Source organism: Anomaloglossus baeobatrachus, chromosome 5 (assembly GCF_048569485.1).
Source record: "Anomaloglossus baeobatrachus isolate aAnoBae1 chromosome 5, aAnoBae1.hap1, whole genome shotgun sequence".
Taxonomy (NCBI): domain Eukaryota; kingdom Metazoa; phylum Chordata; class Amphibia; order Anura; family Aromobatidae; genus Anomaloglossus; species Anomaloglossus baeobatrachus.
Window position 1 is genome coordinate 592,678,356 of NC_134357.1, and position 17,535 is coordinate 592,695,890.

Below are 17,535 nucleotides of genomic sequence, written 5' to 3' on the forward strand. Positions count from 1 at the left end.
TGAGCTGTGTATCTAATCCTATCCTGTGTGATACTGTCTGCTGAGCTGTGTATCTAACCCTCTCCTGTGTGATACTGTCTGCTGAGCTGTGTATCTAATCCTCTCCTGTATGATACTGTCTGCTGAGCTGTGTATCTAATCCTATCCTGTGTGATACTGTCTGCTGAGAGTGTATCTAAACCTATCCCGTGTGATCCTGTCTGCTGAGCTACGTATCTAATCCCATCATGTGTGATCCTGTCTGCTGAGAGTGTATCTGAACCTATCCCGTGTGATACTGTCTGCTGAGCTGTGTATCTAATCCTATCCTGTGTGATACTGTCTGCTGAGCTGTGTATCTAATCCTTTCCTGTGTGATACTGTCTGCTGAGCCGTGTATCTAATCCTCTCCTGTGTGATACTGTCTGCTGAGCCGTGTATCTAATCCTCTCCTCTGTGATACTGTCTGCTGAGCTGTGTATCTAATCCTATATTATGTGATATTGTCTGCTGAGCTGTGTATCTAATCCTCTCCTGTGTGATACTGTCTGCTGAGCTGTGTATCTAATCATCTCCTGTGTGATACTGTCTGCTGAGCCGTGTATCTAATCCTCTCCTGTGTGATACTGTCTGCTGACCTGTATCTAATCCTTTCCTGTGTGATACTGTCTGCTGAGCTGTGTATCTAATCCTCTCCTGTGTGATACTGTCTGCTGAGCCGTGTATCTAATCCTCTCCTGTGTGATATTGTCTGCTGAGCTGTGTATCTAATCCTCTCCTGTGTGATACTGTCTGCTGAGCTGTGTATCTAATCATCTCCTGTGTGATACTGTCTGCTGAGCTGTGTATCTAATCCTCTCAATACTGTCTGCTGAGCATCTAATCCCATCCTGTGTGATACTCTGCTGAGCTGTGTATCTAATCCTATATTATGTGATATTGTCTGCTGAAGGGCACAGTTCCCACAAATAGGGTTGGGGTTTAAGATAAACACCCCGAGATGGGCGTCTTGGGGACATTCTCAGCCAGTTCAGGGGTAGAGCTTAGATGTTTGGGGGTTGAGCATTAACCTGTTTGTGAGTTCAGACCCTGACGATTGTGACACTAAACCTCATGTGTGGTGGAGGCCCATACATGTCTGAGGGCACAGTCTTCTTCCTTGGTTCAGAAGATCTCTACCCAATGAGGAACATCCTGGACCTTACTTGGCTCTGTGACGCCCCTGGACTATTCAGGTGGTCACAGGGTACTGCACAAACTGCCCTATCCGTGCAGTATTCAACCCCCCATGGTTCTGGGTCTCTATCCTACAGTACTGCCTCCACCAGCAATCACAAATCCTAGATACACCTCGCACCACACCTGTCAAGCACACCAGTGGGCTGCTTAAGCAGGAATAGGGCCGCCTACCTAGGGGTCAGACAGGGAGGTGGGAGGTGACAAGTCAGTTCAGTGGTAGCCCTTGAGCTGTGAGGAGCTCTGAGGAAGCTGGGAGTTGGAGCTCCCAGGGGAGAAGTAAACTGAGTCGCAGACGGTGGTCTAGACCTAGAGGAGTTGGACCCCCGGTCACAGGGGATTGAGGCTAGGTGCCTGGGACCCATCAAGGAGGACGGTCGGCAGCCTTGTCCTATCACCAGTCCGGGACCGAAGGCACGACGGGGTACACGGACCCTAGGTCGGGGAGAAGCTTCAGGCAACCCGGCAATTAACCTGCGGAGGACAGGGTCTTTATGGCCTGTTCCCACCAGCTCAGAGATCGGGGGCACTAGCGGAACGAGGGGGATAGGGCTTTCCTAGCAAGCAGCCCACTGAAATCCCAAGCGTGAGCTCCTCAGAGCAGGCTCCTTCACTTAGCCACAGTGGGGAGCGGGGCCCAGACAGCTCCAAGCTGACGGGCCACAAAGGACAATCTAAATTGGTGCCAGGAGACAGGTTACGGACCACCGGCAGTAATGTAGGGTACGGGATCCGGACGAGCTCCCCTCGAGAGGCAACGACGTTCAGAGACTTGGTTTACCCTGTTGTCAGTGTCTGCTTCATTGCTGAGTGAGTACCTGACTGACCCCTGCACTGCGTCCCCTCATCTCCCACCAGAGTCCCGGGGCCTACCCCTACCCGTGGAGGGAAACGTCATTTAGCTGCCCCACTCCATCACCCCGGGTACTCCCAGCGGCAGCTGCGGTACTTCCAATTACCGCACACTACGGGTGGCGTCATGAACTATACCAAATCCTCTGTAAATACTCCCTTTTCATTTGAGTTTGGCCCCTAAGCCCCCGAGTCCGGAGACCCTTGAGCCACGTACGGTCACTACCCCCGGATCCGAGCGGTTCGATCCGCTGCTGGGGCGGCACACCTCAAATTTCTGGCGTCACGAGCAGGATACGAACTGGGCCCACTAACCTGGGTGACGTGCGCCTTGAAAAGCGAGACTGCGTGTCAAAAGTCCCGTTCCCGCCATTTTCCGCCATCTTTGGCGCCAAAACGCCATCTTCCAGACCAAAAGCGCGCAAAGCTGAAGCCCTGCCCTACGTCCTGAGAGTTTGCATTGAACCAGAAGTTCCCAGAGGGCCCCAACGCGACAGTTAGTGGCTGGTGAAAACCGAGGGGGCATCACGGCATGTAGCAGCGGAAGTGAAGCAGGGACGCCAGGACTCTACCATAACGTTCCTGGGTACCGCAGAGGCAAGATGGCGGCTGCGCGAGACGGGTCACCGGAGCACGTTGCTCCTGGGACCGCGACCTGTTTCGAGCAAGAGACTGATTGAGCCGGCCTATATGGCTGCGGGTTCCGGTCTGCCCCCGGACGGGAACAAGCGCTCTGCCACCGTCGCCCTCGTCGGACGCCGAACTGCCTACTCTTGTACTGGCAGCGGAATCTCCAGTGCCCATCTGTAGAGAGCAAGTTGCAGAGTCTCAGACCCAACCACCCGACCAGGCCATGACAGCGGTTACCCCAACACCGGCCCGACCAGACTTGGCCGCATCACCAGGCCCGTACCTTGATACGGAGTACTCGGACTCTGCACCCCCGGCTGAGGAGCAGTCAGTTCTTTTACTTGCCAGGGCGGAGCCTGTGGAGATGCCGGCTTCACCACCGCGCGACGTCCCAGTGGCTGCTGGGCCCCGCAGAAGTATACCTACGACCCATGCCAGTAAGGGAGGTGAGGCCGGACGCTGACGTCCCCTACTGGGAACAACAACAACATAATCTACACCTGGAGATGACGACACGAGATCAGCGTCGACGGGAGGTTGCTGCCCGTACCGAGAGAGAGAAGGAGAAGTGCCGCCTCCCGAGTCAGAGGACCACGGTACCAAGGCCTTGTGGAGCGGTTTGACCCTGGCCGAGGATGGGGGTTTGTTCGGGAAGCAGGCCTCACGTCAGGGGTGTTTGTCTCCCGGAGAGATGTAGAGGAACATCACCCGAGGGGTCATCCGGGCCGTAACCTGGAGCCAGGAGAGGTGGTTTCATACACCCGGCATTGTGGAGAGCGGGGCTAGTATGCCTTGGATGTGAAAAGGCTTGTTATGATCGCTGAGCAGGTCATGCCGGCCTCCGCTGTAGATTACAAGCATTGATGGTAGCGGTACCAGGCTATCTAGAGTTAAAAATGTTAGAAATCTGTGTTTTCTTTTGTTATTTTTCTTAGTTTGTTATATTCTTGAAAAGTGATAAGTGATGTTATAGTATGCAAAATGAAGATTACCGGGTTTAATCAACTGAGTACTTTACCTGAGAAAGTTTATATGATGTTTGCACCTGGTGCATGGACTCCGTTTCCTTTCTATATATATTTTAGTGGTAAAAATGGACCATGGTTGCGGCCAGCACGGACTTCTGCTCATTGTGAATAAGTTGCACCTCCTGTGCCTACCAGAGTCATCTTTTAAAATCCAGGACTTTAACCCTGTCACGGACCCCAAGTAGGAATGTAGCGGGTCAGGTTTGTTTGGGTGGCGGGTTAATGGGATCCGGGACGTTGGAACTGGACTGTCGTAGGAAGGGGCTGCAACGGAGCAGGTTGAGCCCCCGCTGCCAATACAACCGATAGCGTTCCAAAATTTTATAAGAGATAAACTCCAGGAGTTTGACAAAACGTTTAAGCAAATGTGACTCCCTTATGTGGGATGAAAACCGAAAATGTTAATAAAAATGTTCTTCCTTTTTACCCTTGCAGTTAAAAAAAAAAAAAAAAAAAACCTCTGGATGTCCTGTAGCTCGGGGATGAGCTACGTTTATCCAAGGGGGAATATGACGCCCCTGGACTATTCAGGTCATCACAGGGTACTGCATAAACTGCCCTCCCCGTACAGTATTCAACCCCCCATGGTTATGGGTCTCTATCCTACAGTACTGCCTCCATCAGCATTCACAAATCCTGGATACACTTTGCACCACACCTGTCAGGCACATGTGGCGCCCTGGACTAGCCAGGTCGTCACAGGTAACACACACACACCCCCACCACCCCCAGACAGTTACATTAGCCAGACACAAAACCCTTGTTGCTTCCCTCCAGGGTCTGATGTCCACACCAGGTGGGGCGGAGCCAGGTGGTTGGCCCCACCCACCGAGGAGTTCACAGGCCTGGAGGCGGGAAAAGGAGTCAGTTAGAGTTTGGAGGAGTTGAGTTCAGGAGGTTGAAGTGAGAGGAGTAAAGTGGAGAGTGTCTGGGTTTGTGGTCCAGACACTGACAGCAAGGTTGGCAGACGGTGGTGGCCGTCTACAAGAGTGGTGGATCAACGCGGAACCGTAGGACCGGGGTCGGGCGGTGGCCCGCCGGTACCGACCGGGGAGCGAAGTGAAGCTAGCACACACAGGCAGGGCCATCGGACCCCGTCTAGGCTTGGAGCCGCCGTCAACAGTCAAATCCGAGTGTGACAGGAACCCCAGGGGTTTCCTAACAGCCAAAGACCCGTTAGAAGGCAACCGTCCGCACCGTGAGGGTATACAGCCAACGGCTAGAGACCCAAGGGCCAGCGCCTGCGGGCAAAACGGGCTCCTCCGGCATCTATACACCGGGGAACGGACTACCGTTGGGGACCCATTGTAGTCAAGATAGTACACAAAGGTGCAGGGAAAGACAGCCGCCATCACCTGTCCGGGGAGAGACACTGCAGCCGGCTGCGGGACCCGTCTATCCAGCCGTTTGGTTTACCGGAGATTTTGTGCCTCTTTTGCTGAGTGAGTACACCCGTGCCATCCGGCACCGCGCCGCGCTGTCCCTACAACCCTGCACCTCACCGACCCTGCCTCCCCGACCACCACCCCCTACCCACGGAGAGGGAAAACAGCATCCCAGCTGCTCCCTAACATCGCTCCCTGGATCCCCGTCACCAGCAGCGGTGGTGCCCATCTTCACCACAACCCGTGGGTGGCGTCATGGACTAAATCCCCAAAACAAACCAACCCCCTTTTCACTCACGGGCGAGGAGCGCCGCTCGAGTCCCCGGATCCGGCCCACCGCTCGAGCCACCGAGCAGCAGCAGCAGCGCCGGACCCGAGCGTTAGCGAGCGCAGCACCCCGCCGCCCACGACACACACCAGTGAGCTGCTTAAGCAGAAATAGGGCCGCCCACGTAGGGGTTAGACAGGGAAGTGGGAGGTGTCAAGTCAGTTCAGTGGTAGCCCTCGAGCTGTGAGGAGCTCTGAAGAAGCTGTGAGTTGTAGCTCCCAGGGGAGAGGAAAACTAGGTCGCAGATGGTGGCCTGGACGTAGAGGAGTCGGATTCCCAGTTGCAGGGGATTGAGGCTAGGTGCCTGGGACTCGTCAAGGAGGACGGTTAGCAGCCTGGTCCTATCACCGGTCCGAGACCAAAGGCACGACGAGTTACACGGACCCTAGGTCGGAGAGAAGCTTCAGGCGACCCGGCAATTAACCTGCGGAGGACAGGGCCTTTATGGACTGTTCCCACCAGCTCAGAGATCGGGGGCACTAGCGCAACGAGGGGGATAGGGCTTTCCTCGCAAGCAGGCCACTGAAATCCCAAGCGTGAGCTCCTGAGAGCAGGCTCCTCCACTTAGCCACAGTGGGGAGCGGGGCCCGGACAGCTCCAAGCTACCGGGCCACAACGGACAATCTAAAACTTAGTGCCAGGAGGCAGGTTACGGACCACTGGCAGTACTGTAGGGGACGGGACCCGGACGAGCTCCCCTCGAGAGGCAACGGCGTTCAGAGACTTTATTTACCCTGTTGCCAGCGTCTGCTTCATTGCTGAGTACCTGACTGACCCCTGCACTGCGTCCCCGCATCTCCCACCAGAGTCCAGGGGCCTACCCTTACCCGTGGAGGGCAACGTCATCTAGCTGCCCCACTCTATCACCCCGGGTACTCCCAACGGTAGCGGCGGTACTCCCAATTACCATACACCACGGGTGGCATCACCAACTTACCAAATACCCTGTAAATACTCCTTTTCCATTTGAGTGTGGCCCCTAAGCCCCCGGGTCCGGAGACCCTCGAGCCACGAACGATCACTACCCCCGGATCCGAGCGGTTTGATCTGCTGCTGGGGCGGCACAGCTCCTTCTACCTGGACTTACAGGAGACCTCATCGCCCACTTTTCACCTCCTCTTGACAACTCCTCAATCTTCTCGAGAACACAAAAGAAACTTTCTGGCTTCTCTGAGCAGAAGGAGTACATGGTTTTGGATCAAAGTCAATCAATTGATCATTGATTGAATCAGTTATGTGTTTACACCCGCAAGATTCATCTGGTTCCATCAATATCTGGAGGGTAATCGGCCAAAACAACGGGACAGTTCTACTTGGAATGAATACAACAAAGTCTACGACCCTGAGAATCCACAAAACCATGGATAAGCTACTAAACTCTTTTACCTTGTCCCTACGATGGCTTGTGTGGGATAGTGGAACACTAGGTCATAGCTTAGTGCTTTCACCACTACCTCTAGATCTGAGAAGCTATGATGTGGGATGGAGATACACTAGGTCATAGCTATTGTACTGGATGGAACTCTTTTACCACTACATCTGAGGAGCGATGATAACTTGTGTAGGATGGTGATAACTTAGGTCATAGCTGCGGTACTGGATGAATGCTTTTACCACTACCTTTACATCTGAGAAGGTATGATGGCTTGTGTGGGATGATGGTACCCTAGGTCATAGCTGTGGTAGCGGATAAATGCTTTTATCACTACCTCTACATCTGAGGAGCTTTGATGGCTTGTGTGGGATGGTGGTACACTAGGTAATAGCTGTGGTACCGGATGAACGTGTTTTCCACACCCTGTATAGCTAAGGAGCTTTGATGGCTTGTGTCAGATGGTGGTACCCTAGGTCATAGCTGAGGTATCGGATGGAACGCTTTTACCACTACTTCTACATCTGAAGAGCTATGATGTGGGATGGTGGTACCCGATTTCCCGATTACTAGAGGTTCTTGTAAGTTCTTAAGTACCCAAATTTCCAACTTTATTATCAGGAGTCTGTTTCTCCAAAAAGGTTTAAAATTCTTGGGGGATTGCTAGTCACGGATCATCAGGAAGACAAGGAGTTGCCCAAATCCATACAATAGTTGTCTATTAGCGCAAACCATGACCATTATTGCTACCATGCCCCAATCCCCACATGGTGGGGCCATCGTAAGATGTCAGTAAATTCAGAAAACCAGTGAGGGACATTTCACCACCTCGATGGCCACGTGGGTGTAAGGAGCAGGGAAGAGTCAACTGCAGGACAACAGAATGTGAGGAGACAGAGGTTGACGCCGTAACCATTGACATCACTTGTACAATGTGGTGACCACGTCCCACACCACCTGAGGAGCCTATTCAAAGGTTTTATTAAAAAATTCTAGTAAAAGCTAGCAGTACTCGTCACACTGCGTGTAGGGGAAGTGATTTAGGTTTCCATAGTTTGAGGGATCCTGCGCCGGTACTGATAAATCCAGGAAGCCCTCTCTGTGACCCTGCAGGGTGTGTATATATATGTCCCACACCGGCCGGGAGCCCTCGTCTTCCTGGGTCTTCTGCGTGTTCTGTAAACTTCTCTCCAGGTTCCGTCTCCTCTGCTTGAACTCTAATATGGTCTTTGTGTATCGGTTAATGGTCGTAACCGATGCCGCCATGCAACATGTGAACGAGCCCCACGCCAAACTGCCGGAGAGAGAACAGCCATTAATAAAAGTATATCTGTACAGCTGGTATAACATAAGCATCCGGTATATAGTCATATAAAGCATATACGTACAGCCGGTATAACCCGGGCATCTCCTGTATATAATTATATACGTACAGCCGGTATAACCTGGACATCTCCTGTATATAATTATATATGTACAGCCGGTATAACCTGGACATCTCCTGTATATAATTATATATGTACAGCTGGTATAACCTGGGCATCTCCTGTATATAATTATATATGTACAACTGGTATAACCTGGGCATCTCCTGTATATAATTATATATGTACAGCCGGTATAACCTGGGCATCTCCTGTATATAATTATATATGTACAGCTGGTATAACCTGGGCATCTCCTGTATATAATTATATATGTACAGCCGGTATAACCTGGGCATCTCCTGTATATAATTATATATGTACAGCTGGTATAACCTGGGCATCTCCTGTATATAATTATATATGTACAGCTGGTATAACCTGGGCATCGCCTGTATATAATTATATATGTACAGCCGGTATAACCTGGCATCTCCTGTATATAATTATATATGTACAGCTGGTATAACCTGGCATCTCCTGTATATAATTATATATGTACAGCTGGTATAACCTGGGCATCTCCTGTATATAATTATATATGTACAGCCGGTATAACCTGGGCATCTCCTGTATATAATTATATATGTACAGCCGGTATAACCTGGGCATCTCCTGTATATAATTATATATGTACAGCCGGTATAACCTGGGTATCTCCTGTATATAATTATATATGTACAGCTGGTATAACCTGGGCATCTCCTGTATATAATTATATATGTACAGCCGGTATAACCTGGGCATCTCCTGTATATAATTATATATGTACAGCCGGTATAACCTGGGCATCTCCTGTATATAATTATATATGTACAGCCGGTATAACCTGGACATCGCCTGTATATAATTATATATGTACAGCCGGTATAACCTGGGCATCTCCTGTATATAATTATATATGTACAGCCGGTATAACCTGGGTATCTCCTGTATATAATTATATATGTACAGCCAGTATAACCTGGGCATCTCCTGTATATAATTATATATGTACAGCCGGTATAACCTGGGCATCTCCTGTATATAATTATATATGTACAGCCGGTATAACCTGGGCATCTCCTGTATATAATTATATATGTACAGCCGGTATAACCTGGACATCTCCTGTATATAATTATATATGTACAGCCGGTATAACCTGGGCATCTCCTGTATATAATTATATATGTACACCCGGTATAACCTGGACATCTCCTGTATATAATCATATATGTACAGCCGGTATAACCTGGACATCTCCTGTATATAATTATATATGTACAGCCGGTATAACCTCGGCATCTCCTGTATATAATTATATATGTACAGCCGGTATAACCTGGACATCTCCTGTATATAATTATATATGTACAGCCGGTATAACCTGGGCATCTCCTGTATATAATTATATATGTACAGCCGGTATAACCTGGACATCTCCTGTATATAATTATATATGTACAGCCGGTATAGCCTGGGCATCTGCTGTATATAATTATATATGTACAGCTGGTATAACCTGGGCATCTCCTGTATATAATTATATATGTACAGCCGGTATAACCTGGACATCTCCTGTATATAATTATATATGTACAGCTGGTATAACCCGGGCATCTCCTGTATATAATTATATATGTACAGCCGGTATAACCTGGGTATCTCCTGTATATAATTATATATGTACAGCTGGTATAACCCGGGCATCTCCTGTATATAATTATATATGTACAGCTGGTATAACCTGGGCATCTCCTGTATATAATTATATATGTACAGCCGGTATAACCTGGACATCTCCTGTATATAATTATATATGTACAGCCGGTATAACCTGGGCATCTCCTGTATATAATTATATATGTACAGCCGGTATAACCTGGACATCTCCTGTATATAATTATATATGTACAGCCGGTATAACCTGGGCATCTCCTGTATATAATTATATATGTACACCCGGTATAACCTGGACATCTCCTGTATATAATCATATATGTACAGCCGGTATAACCTGGACATCTCCTGTATATAATTATATATGTACAGCCGGTATAACCTCGGCATCTCCTGTATATAATTATATATGTACAGCCGGTATAACCTGGACATCTCCTGTATATAATTATATATGTACAGCCGGTATAACCTGGGCATCTCCTGTATATAATTATATATGTACAGCCGGTATAACCTGGACATCTCCTGTATATAATTATATATGTACAGCCGGTATAGCCTGGGCATCTGCTGTATATAATTATATATGTACAGCTGGTATAACCTGGGCATCTCCTGTATATAATTATATATGTACAGCCGGTATAACCTGGACATCTCCTGTATATAATTATATATGTACAGCTGGTATAACCCGGGCATCTCCTGTATATAATTATATATGTACAGCCGGTATAACCTGGGTATCTCCTGTATATAATTATATATGTACAGCTGGTATAACCCGGGCATCTCCTGTATATAATTATATATGTACAGCTGGTATAACCTGGGCATCTCCTGTATATAATTATATATGTACAGCCGGTATAACCTGGACATCTCCTGTATATAATTATATATGTACAGCCGGTATAACCTGGGCATGTCCTGTATATAATTATATATGTACAGCCGGTATAACCTGGGTATCTCCTGTATATAATTATATATGTACAGCGGTATAACCTGGGCATCTCCTGTGTATAATTATATATATACAGCCGGTATAACCTGGACATCTCCTGTATATAATTATATATGTACAGCCGGTATAACCTGGGCATCTCCTGTACATAATTATATATGTACAGCCGGTATAACCTGGGTATCTCCTGTATATAATTATACATGTACAGCCGGTATAACCTGGGCATCTCCTGTATATAATTATATATGTACAGCTGGTATAACCTGGGCATCTCCTGTATATAATTATATATGTACAGCTGGTATAACCTGGGCATCTCCTGTATATAATTATACATGTACAGCTGGGATAACCTGGACATCTCCTGTATATAATTATATATGTACAGCCGGTATAACCTGGGCATCTCCTGTACATAATTATATATGTACAGCCGGTATAACCTGGGCATCTCCTGTATATAATTATATATGTACAGCTGGTATAAGTTATACACCTTGTATATAGTGATATGGAGAATGCTGGTATAACCTGGGCATATAATGATATATACGTCAGGTCCCGGTACTTTCTGTGTGCTGTAGTATACGGTGTAATGAGTCTGCGTTTCGCAGCGCTCTGTAGATGTTAATGTCTCCTTTCTGCAGACTCTTTGCTGATTTTATATCTTTTCCCCGTAAATAGACATTTCTAATTTCAACATTGAAACCACTTCAAAAAGATGTCGATAAAATGTGTAATGAGATTTTACTTCTTCAAGCAAATCCTTCCCAGACTTGGAAGTGCTGAGTAATGAAAACGGCCCAGAACTTGGTGCCGGTGGAGAAGCATTCGGAAACTTCTGATCTTCGAGTGCCGGATATTTCATTATATCAGGACATGGTATCTTGCCTAATTGCAGATGGAGGAAGATGGCGGAGGGCGACAAGGTCCATGTGATCTTGTTCTTCACTTGCTACCAGTCGTGATAATACCGGTGGGTTTATCCTTGAGTTTTGACCTGAGACTACTTAGGACCAGATGACATCAGGCCAGATATGGACTCCTCAAAGGTTCTGTCCTTTGATGCAAAATCAGTTGGTAAAAGCTCCGGCCTACTCATATCCTTGACTTATGGACTATAATTGGGTGATCAGAAAGGTCTATATCCTATCACCAATGGAACCACCAGGGAAGGTGCCCACAGAACCTTATCTACGTCATTGTAGAGTCAGAAGGTTAATTTTTGAAAAACTAGACGTGACATTTCAGTGTATTTGTTCAAAAAGTTGACTGATTGTGCCTTACCAGTAGGACCAGCCATAATCCCAGTTCTGAGGCCTCCAATCCTCCGGACCAAGATTGACTGTCATCTGGAACACTGTTGTGTACATCATGTGTGCGACCATCCCGAGTAACCCTGGAAAATAGATCAATATTATTATTAACCTCTCAAAGAATCCAACATTTTCCAAGACAACTTGTGTCCTTATCATCACCACCACTGGAGGGTAGTAGGTGTCCTATAACAATTCTTCGAAGTTGTCCAGTTTTCTTTACCATATTGGCTGGTCTTTGAAAATACAAGAAGTAATTACATCTGCAGAGATCAGAAAAAGATGGGATCAGCAACTGTACAGAGATGGTCCCGATAGGAGAGGACAACAGTACACCATCCTCAGGTGGTGGTAACGATAACCCAAAGCTCTAGTTAATAAAGGAGAGTATAAAGAGTACCAATTTTGGCTCTATCACCATCCTGGTCAACATGAGGGACTATGGAAAAAGTTTATATCCAGAAATCTTCTGTTTGGAGGGATGAAGCATCCATTAAGGAGGATCACCAGTGAGAGGATCAAGTTGTGTGGTGAAGCCACCTAAAAAACCTTTTGCCCAGGACACTACGTATCACATCCAGCATCTCAAAACTTGCTCTGTGTAAATTTTACGATGTAGACCACACAGCTGGCAGACATTTTTCAGTGGGTAGACGTGTAATTTCCCACTAAAAAAGGTTAAAGATCTCAAGCTCAGGAGATAAGTCAGGCTCCTCATATTTTGCCATTTTAGGAAATGTTTTATCTCTTAGTTGAAAAGCTCCTTGCCAATTTTGACCATCTGAACTGATCCTCAAAAATACATGAATAGAAGAAGACCCAAGATTATCATAATAGGTCAGAAGAGGATGAGTTCCGAACCATGAGAAGATAGTCCAAAATACCAGGCTGAGTGTAGGGAACAGCATCCAACCTCCCTCGAAAGAGGGTGTGTAGCAGTGGTCACCCGATCGAGAAGACTTTTCTTAGGAAAGATAAAGCAGCCAACTGGAAGAGCCACCATGGAGAGTTGTGGTGGTGCTATTCCATAATTATGTGTACCACATATCCCATAATTTGGTAGTTTTGTGAATTCGACAATGTAGGTATAGCATCAGCCATTATTTAATGAGTAGACTACAGCTCTTGCATTTTCCAAAGGAGAAAGCCAAACCTCATGGAAGGAGCTCCAGGGACACAAATCAGTCAGTTCCTCTGCATGTTCCTCATATTTCATGGTAACTTTCTGCTGTTTTTGGAAATATTTTGCTCCTTTTGAAGACTCACTCCCCTCTTGAATATCCACTCAAATCTTCAGGAAAGAACATATTGTACTAGACATGGTCTACCTAGGAGGCCGAGGTGACGACATCTCACTGCACATCCTCTCACATCCAGGAGCCAAGGAGAAACCTCATAATGTGAAGAACCCAAGATCATCTCACCTGATAAAACAGTAAAAATAGCGGCAAAGGCGTTGAGCTTGAGGCCGTCAATAACAGAGGTGTAGTAACAAACTTCCACCGACATGAGGCTGACCCCTGTGAGGAGCAACGTGATGTACAGGACCTCCGCAACGATGGAGAGCCACAAGACACCTGTACCAAGACACGGAAGCATCATTATAGGATGGATGGCTATTACCACTGACAACCCGTCCCTGTCAGGTCTGCAGGTCTGAGAGGTTGTCACAACCCCGACCCCAGGTACGGACATCGCAAGGGTCTAGAAGCCATTAATCATCATTACATGTAGCAAGAAACAACCCCAAGAGGAATGCTTTTGTTCCATCTCGCAGATTATCTCATCTTTCCTCCACTCCTCAATATAAATGGTAATTCTAATGTCCTACTGGATCCTACGGGATTTTGTTTGCACAGCACTTTTTCGTTTCCCGGCTTTTATTTCTGGTTCAGTTATGGGAATTTCTAGTCAATAACGATCAGCAGAATAGATCTAATTACTGGCGAGATAGACGGAGAAACCAGAGCTGCCCAGGACTGTGAAAGAAGGGATTCTGGGCAGTGGCCAAGGGCATAGCTAGGAGGGGGACATGTGCTTTGAGGACACGGGTGGCACTAACAAGCCACTTTGCCTTTGCCGGTTATTTGGATATAGGAGGAGGGCAGTCGGCTCAGTCTGGGGTGTTTAGATGCAGGAGAAGGGCAGTCGGCTCAATCTGGGGTGTTTAGATGCAGGAGGAGGGTAGTCGGCTCAATCTGGGGTGTTTAGATGCAGGAGGAGGGCAGTCAGCTCAATCTGGGGTGTTTAGATGCAGGAGGAGGGCATTCGGCTCAACCTGGGGTGTTTAGATGCAGGAGGAGGGCATTCGGCTCAACCTGGGGTGTTTAGATTCAGGAGAAGGGCAGTCGGCTCAATCTGGGGTGTTTAGATGCAGGAGGAGGGCAGTCGGCTCAATCTGGGGTGTTTAGATGCAGGAGAAGGGCAGTAGGCTCAATCTGGGGTGTTTAGATGCAGGAGGAGGGCATTCGGCTCAACCTGGGGTGTTTAGATGCAGGAGAAGGGCAGTCGGCTCAATCTGGGGTGTTTAGATGCAGGAGGAGGGCAGTCGGCTCAATCTGGGGTGTTTAGATGCAGGAGGAGGGCAGTCGGCTCAATCTGGGGTGTTTAGATGCAGGAGGAGGGCATTCGGCTCAACCTGGGGTGTTTAGATGCAGAAGAAGGGCAGTCAGCTCAATCTAGGGTGTTTAGATACAGGAGGAGGGCAGTTGGGTCAATATGTGGTGTTTAGATATAGGAGGAGGGCAGTCGGCTCAATCTGGGGTGTTTAGATGCAGGAGGAGGGCAGTTGGGTCAATATGTGGTGTTTAGATATAGGAGGAGGGCAGTCGGCTCAATCTGGGGTGTTTAAATGCAGGAGGAGGGCAGTCGGCTCAATCTGGGGTGTTTAGATGTAGGAGGCGGGCAGTTGGCTCAATCTGGGGTGTTTAGATGCAGGAGAAGGGCAGTCGGCTCAATCTGGGGTGTTTAGATGCAGGAGGAGGGCAGTCGGCTCAATCTGGGGTGTTTAGATGCAGGAGGAGGGCAGTCGGCTCAATCTGGGGTGTTTAGATGCAGGAGGAGGGCAGTCGGCTCAATCTGGGGTGTTTAGATGCAGAAGAAGGGCAGTCAGCTCAATCTAGGGTGTTTAGATACAGGAGGAGGGCAGTTGGGTCAATATGTGGTGTTTAGATATAGGAGGAGGGCAGTCGGCTCAATCTGGGCTGTTTAGATACAGGAGGAGGGCAGTCGGCTCAATCTGGGGTGTTTAGATGCAGGAGGAGGGCAGTCGGCTCAATCTGGGGTGTTTAGATGCAGGAGGAGGGCAGTCGGCTCAATCTGGGGTGTTTAGATGCAGGAGAAGGGCAGTAGGCTCAATCTGGGGTGTTTAGATGCAGGAGGAGGGCAGTCGGCTCAATCTAGGGTGTTTAGATACAGGAGGAGGGCAGTCGGCTCAATCTGGGGTGTTTAGATGCAGGAGGAGGGCAGTCGGCTCAATCTGGGGTGTTTAGATGCAGGAGGAGGGCAGTCGGCTCAATCTGGGGTGTTTAGATGCAGGAGGAGGGCAGTCGGCTCAATCTTTTACCCCCACTATTTCTTATATTAAGCTGCGCCAATGTGAGCAATCGGAGATGGAGTAATCTGGATCTTATTTCGGAACAGCTAAAGAAGTTGTAGTTTCATCAATTATTGCAGAACATATTAAGGAGTGAGCACTAGATGGCAGCATGTGACAAACAAAGAAATAAAGACGCCAATATTGTAGAGACACCGATATTATACCGGGTAGAAAAATGTAAGAAATCTCACCTCGATCTGCCGGGGGCGTGAGGGTGATAAAACTGCGACATTTCTCACCTGGAAAACATGAGACAAGAAAAAATTAGAAATTAGATCGATATTGAGATATGAGATAGATACAAAAATCAGAAAAATGAAAGTACAAATGTAAAGACCAGCCTTTAGGCCCAAGGACCTCCGAAAAATAAAAGTACAATTATAATGATACGCCTTTAGGCCCAAGGACCTCAGAAAAATAAAAGTACAATTATAATGATACGCCTTTAGGCCCAAGGACCTCAGAAAAATAAAAGTACAGTTATAATGATACGCCTTTAGGCCCAAGGACCTCAGAAAACTAAAAGTACAAATATAAATAACAGCCTTTAGGCCCAAGGACCTCCGAAAACTAAAAGTACAAATATAAATAACAGCCTTTAGGCCCAAGGACCTCCGAAAAATAAAAGTACAATTATAATGATACGCCTTTAGGCCCAAGGACCTCAGAAAACTAAAAGTACAAATATAAGGAACAGCCTTTAGGCCCAAAGACCTCAGAAAAATAAAATAAAAGTACATATATAAGGATCTGCCTTTAAGCCCAAGGACCTCAGAAAAATAAAAGTGCAAATATAAAGATCCCCTTTAGGCTCAAGGACCTCAGAAAAACAAAAGTACAAATAAAAGAATCCGCCTTTAGGCCCAAGGACCTCAGAAAACTAAAAGCACAAATATAGGGAACCACCTTTAAGCCCAAGGACCTCAGAAAAATAAAAGTGCAAATATAAAGATCCCCTTTAGGCTCAAGGACCTCAGAAAAATAAAAGTACAAATATGAAGATCCCCTTTAGGCCCAAGGACCTCCGAAAACTAAAAGTACAAATATAAGCAACAGCTTTTAGGCCCAAGGACCTCAGAAAACTAAAAGTACAAATATAAGGATCCCCTTTAGGCCCAAGGACCTGAGAAAAATAAGGGTACAAATATAAGGACCAGCCTTTAGGCCCAAGGACCTCAGGAAAATAAAAGTACTAATATAAGGAACAGCCTTTAGGCCCAAGGATCTCAGAAAAATAAAAGTACAAATATAAGAATCCGCCTTTAGGCCCAAGGACCTCAGAAAAATAAAATTACAAATATAAGGACCACAGAAAACTGAAAGTACAAATATAAGGAGTCGCCTTTAGGCACAAAGACCTCCGAACGATAAAGGTACAGATATAAGGATCTGCCTTTAGGCCCAAGGACCTCAGAATGATAAAGGTACAAATATAAGGATTCGCCTTTAGGCCCAAAGAGCTCAGAATGATAAAGGTACAAATATAAGGATTCTCCTTTAGGCTCAAAGACCTCAGAACGATAAAGGTACAAATATAAGAATCCGCCTTTAGGCCCAAGGACCTCAGAATGATAAAGGTACAAATATAAGGATTCGCCTTTAGGCCCAAGGACCTCAGAACGATAAAGGTACAAATATAAGGATTCGCCTTTAGGCCCAAGGACCTCAGAATGATAAAGGTACAAATATAAGAATCCGCCTTTAGGCCCAAGGAGCTCAGAACGATAAAGGTACAAATATAAGGATCCAGCT

At 47.2% G+C, this 17,535-nt stretch overlaps 1 protein-coding gene across 1 annotated transcript in view; it reads right to left on the reverse strand.

Annotated features, from left to right (window-relative positions):
• Window positions 1-7,768: 7,768 nt before the first annotated feature.
• Window positions 7,769-17,535, reverse strand: part of GSG1L2 (GSG1 like 2) — an 82,283-nt gene continuing 72,516 nt past the window's right edge. The window contains exons 2-5 of the mRNA XM_075348009.1: window positions 15,975-16,022; window positions 13,610-13,762; window positions 12,157-12,268; window positions 7,769-8,104 (exon numbers count right to left, since the gene is read on the reverse strand). Coding sequence (XP_075204124.1) covers window positions 7,813-8,104; window positions 12,157-12,268; window positions 13,610-13,762; window positions 15,975-16,022 — 605 coding nt within the window. The 3' untranslated portion in view covers window positions 7,769-7,812. The remainder of the gene's footprint in view (window positions 8,105-12,156; window positions 12,269-13,609; window positions 13,763-15,974; window positions 16,023-17,535) is intronic.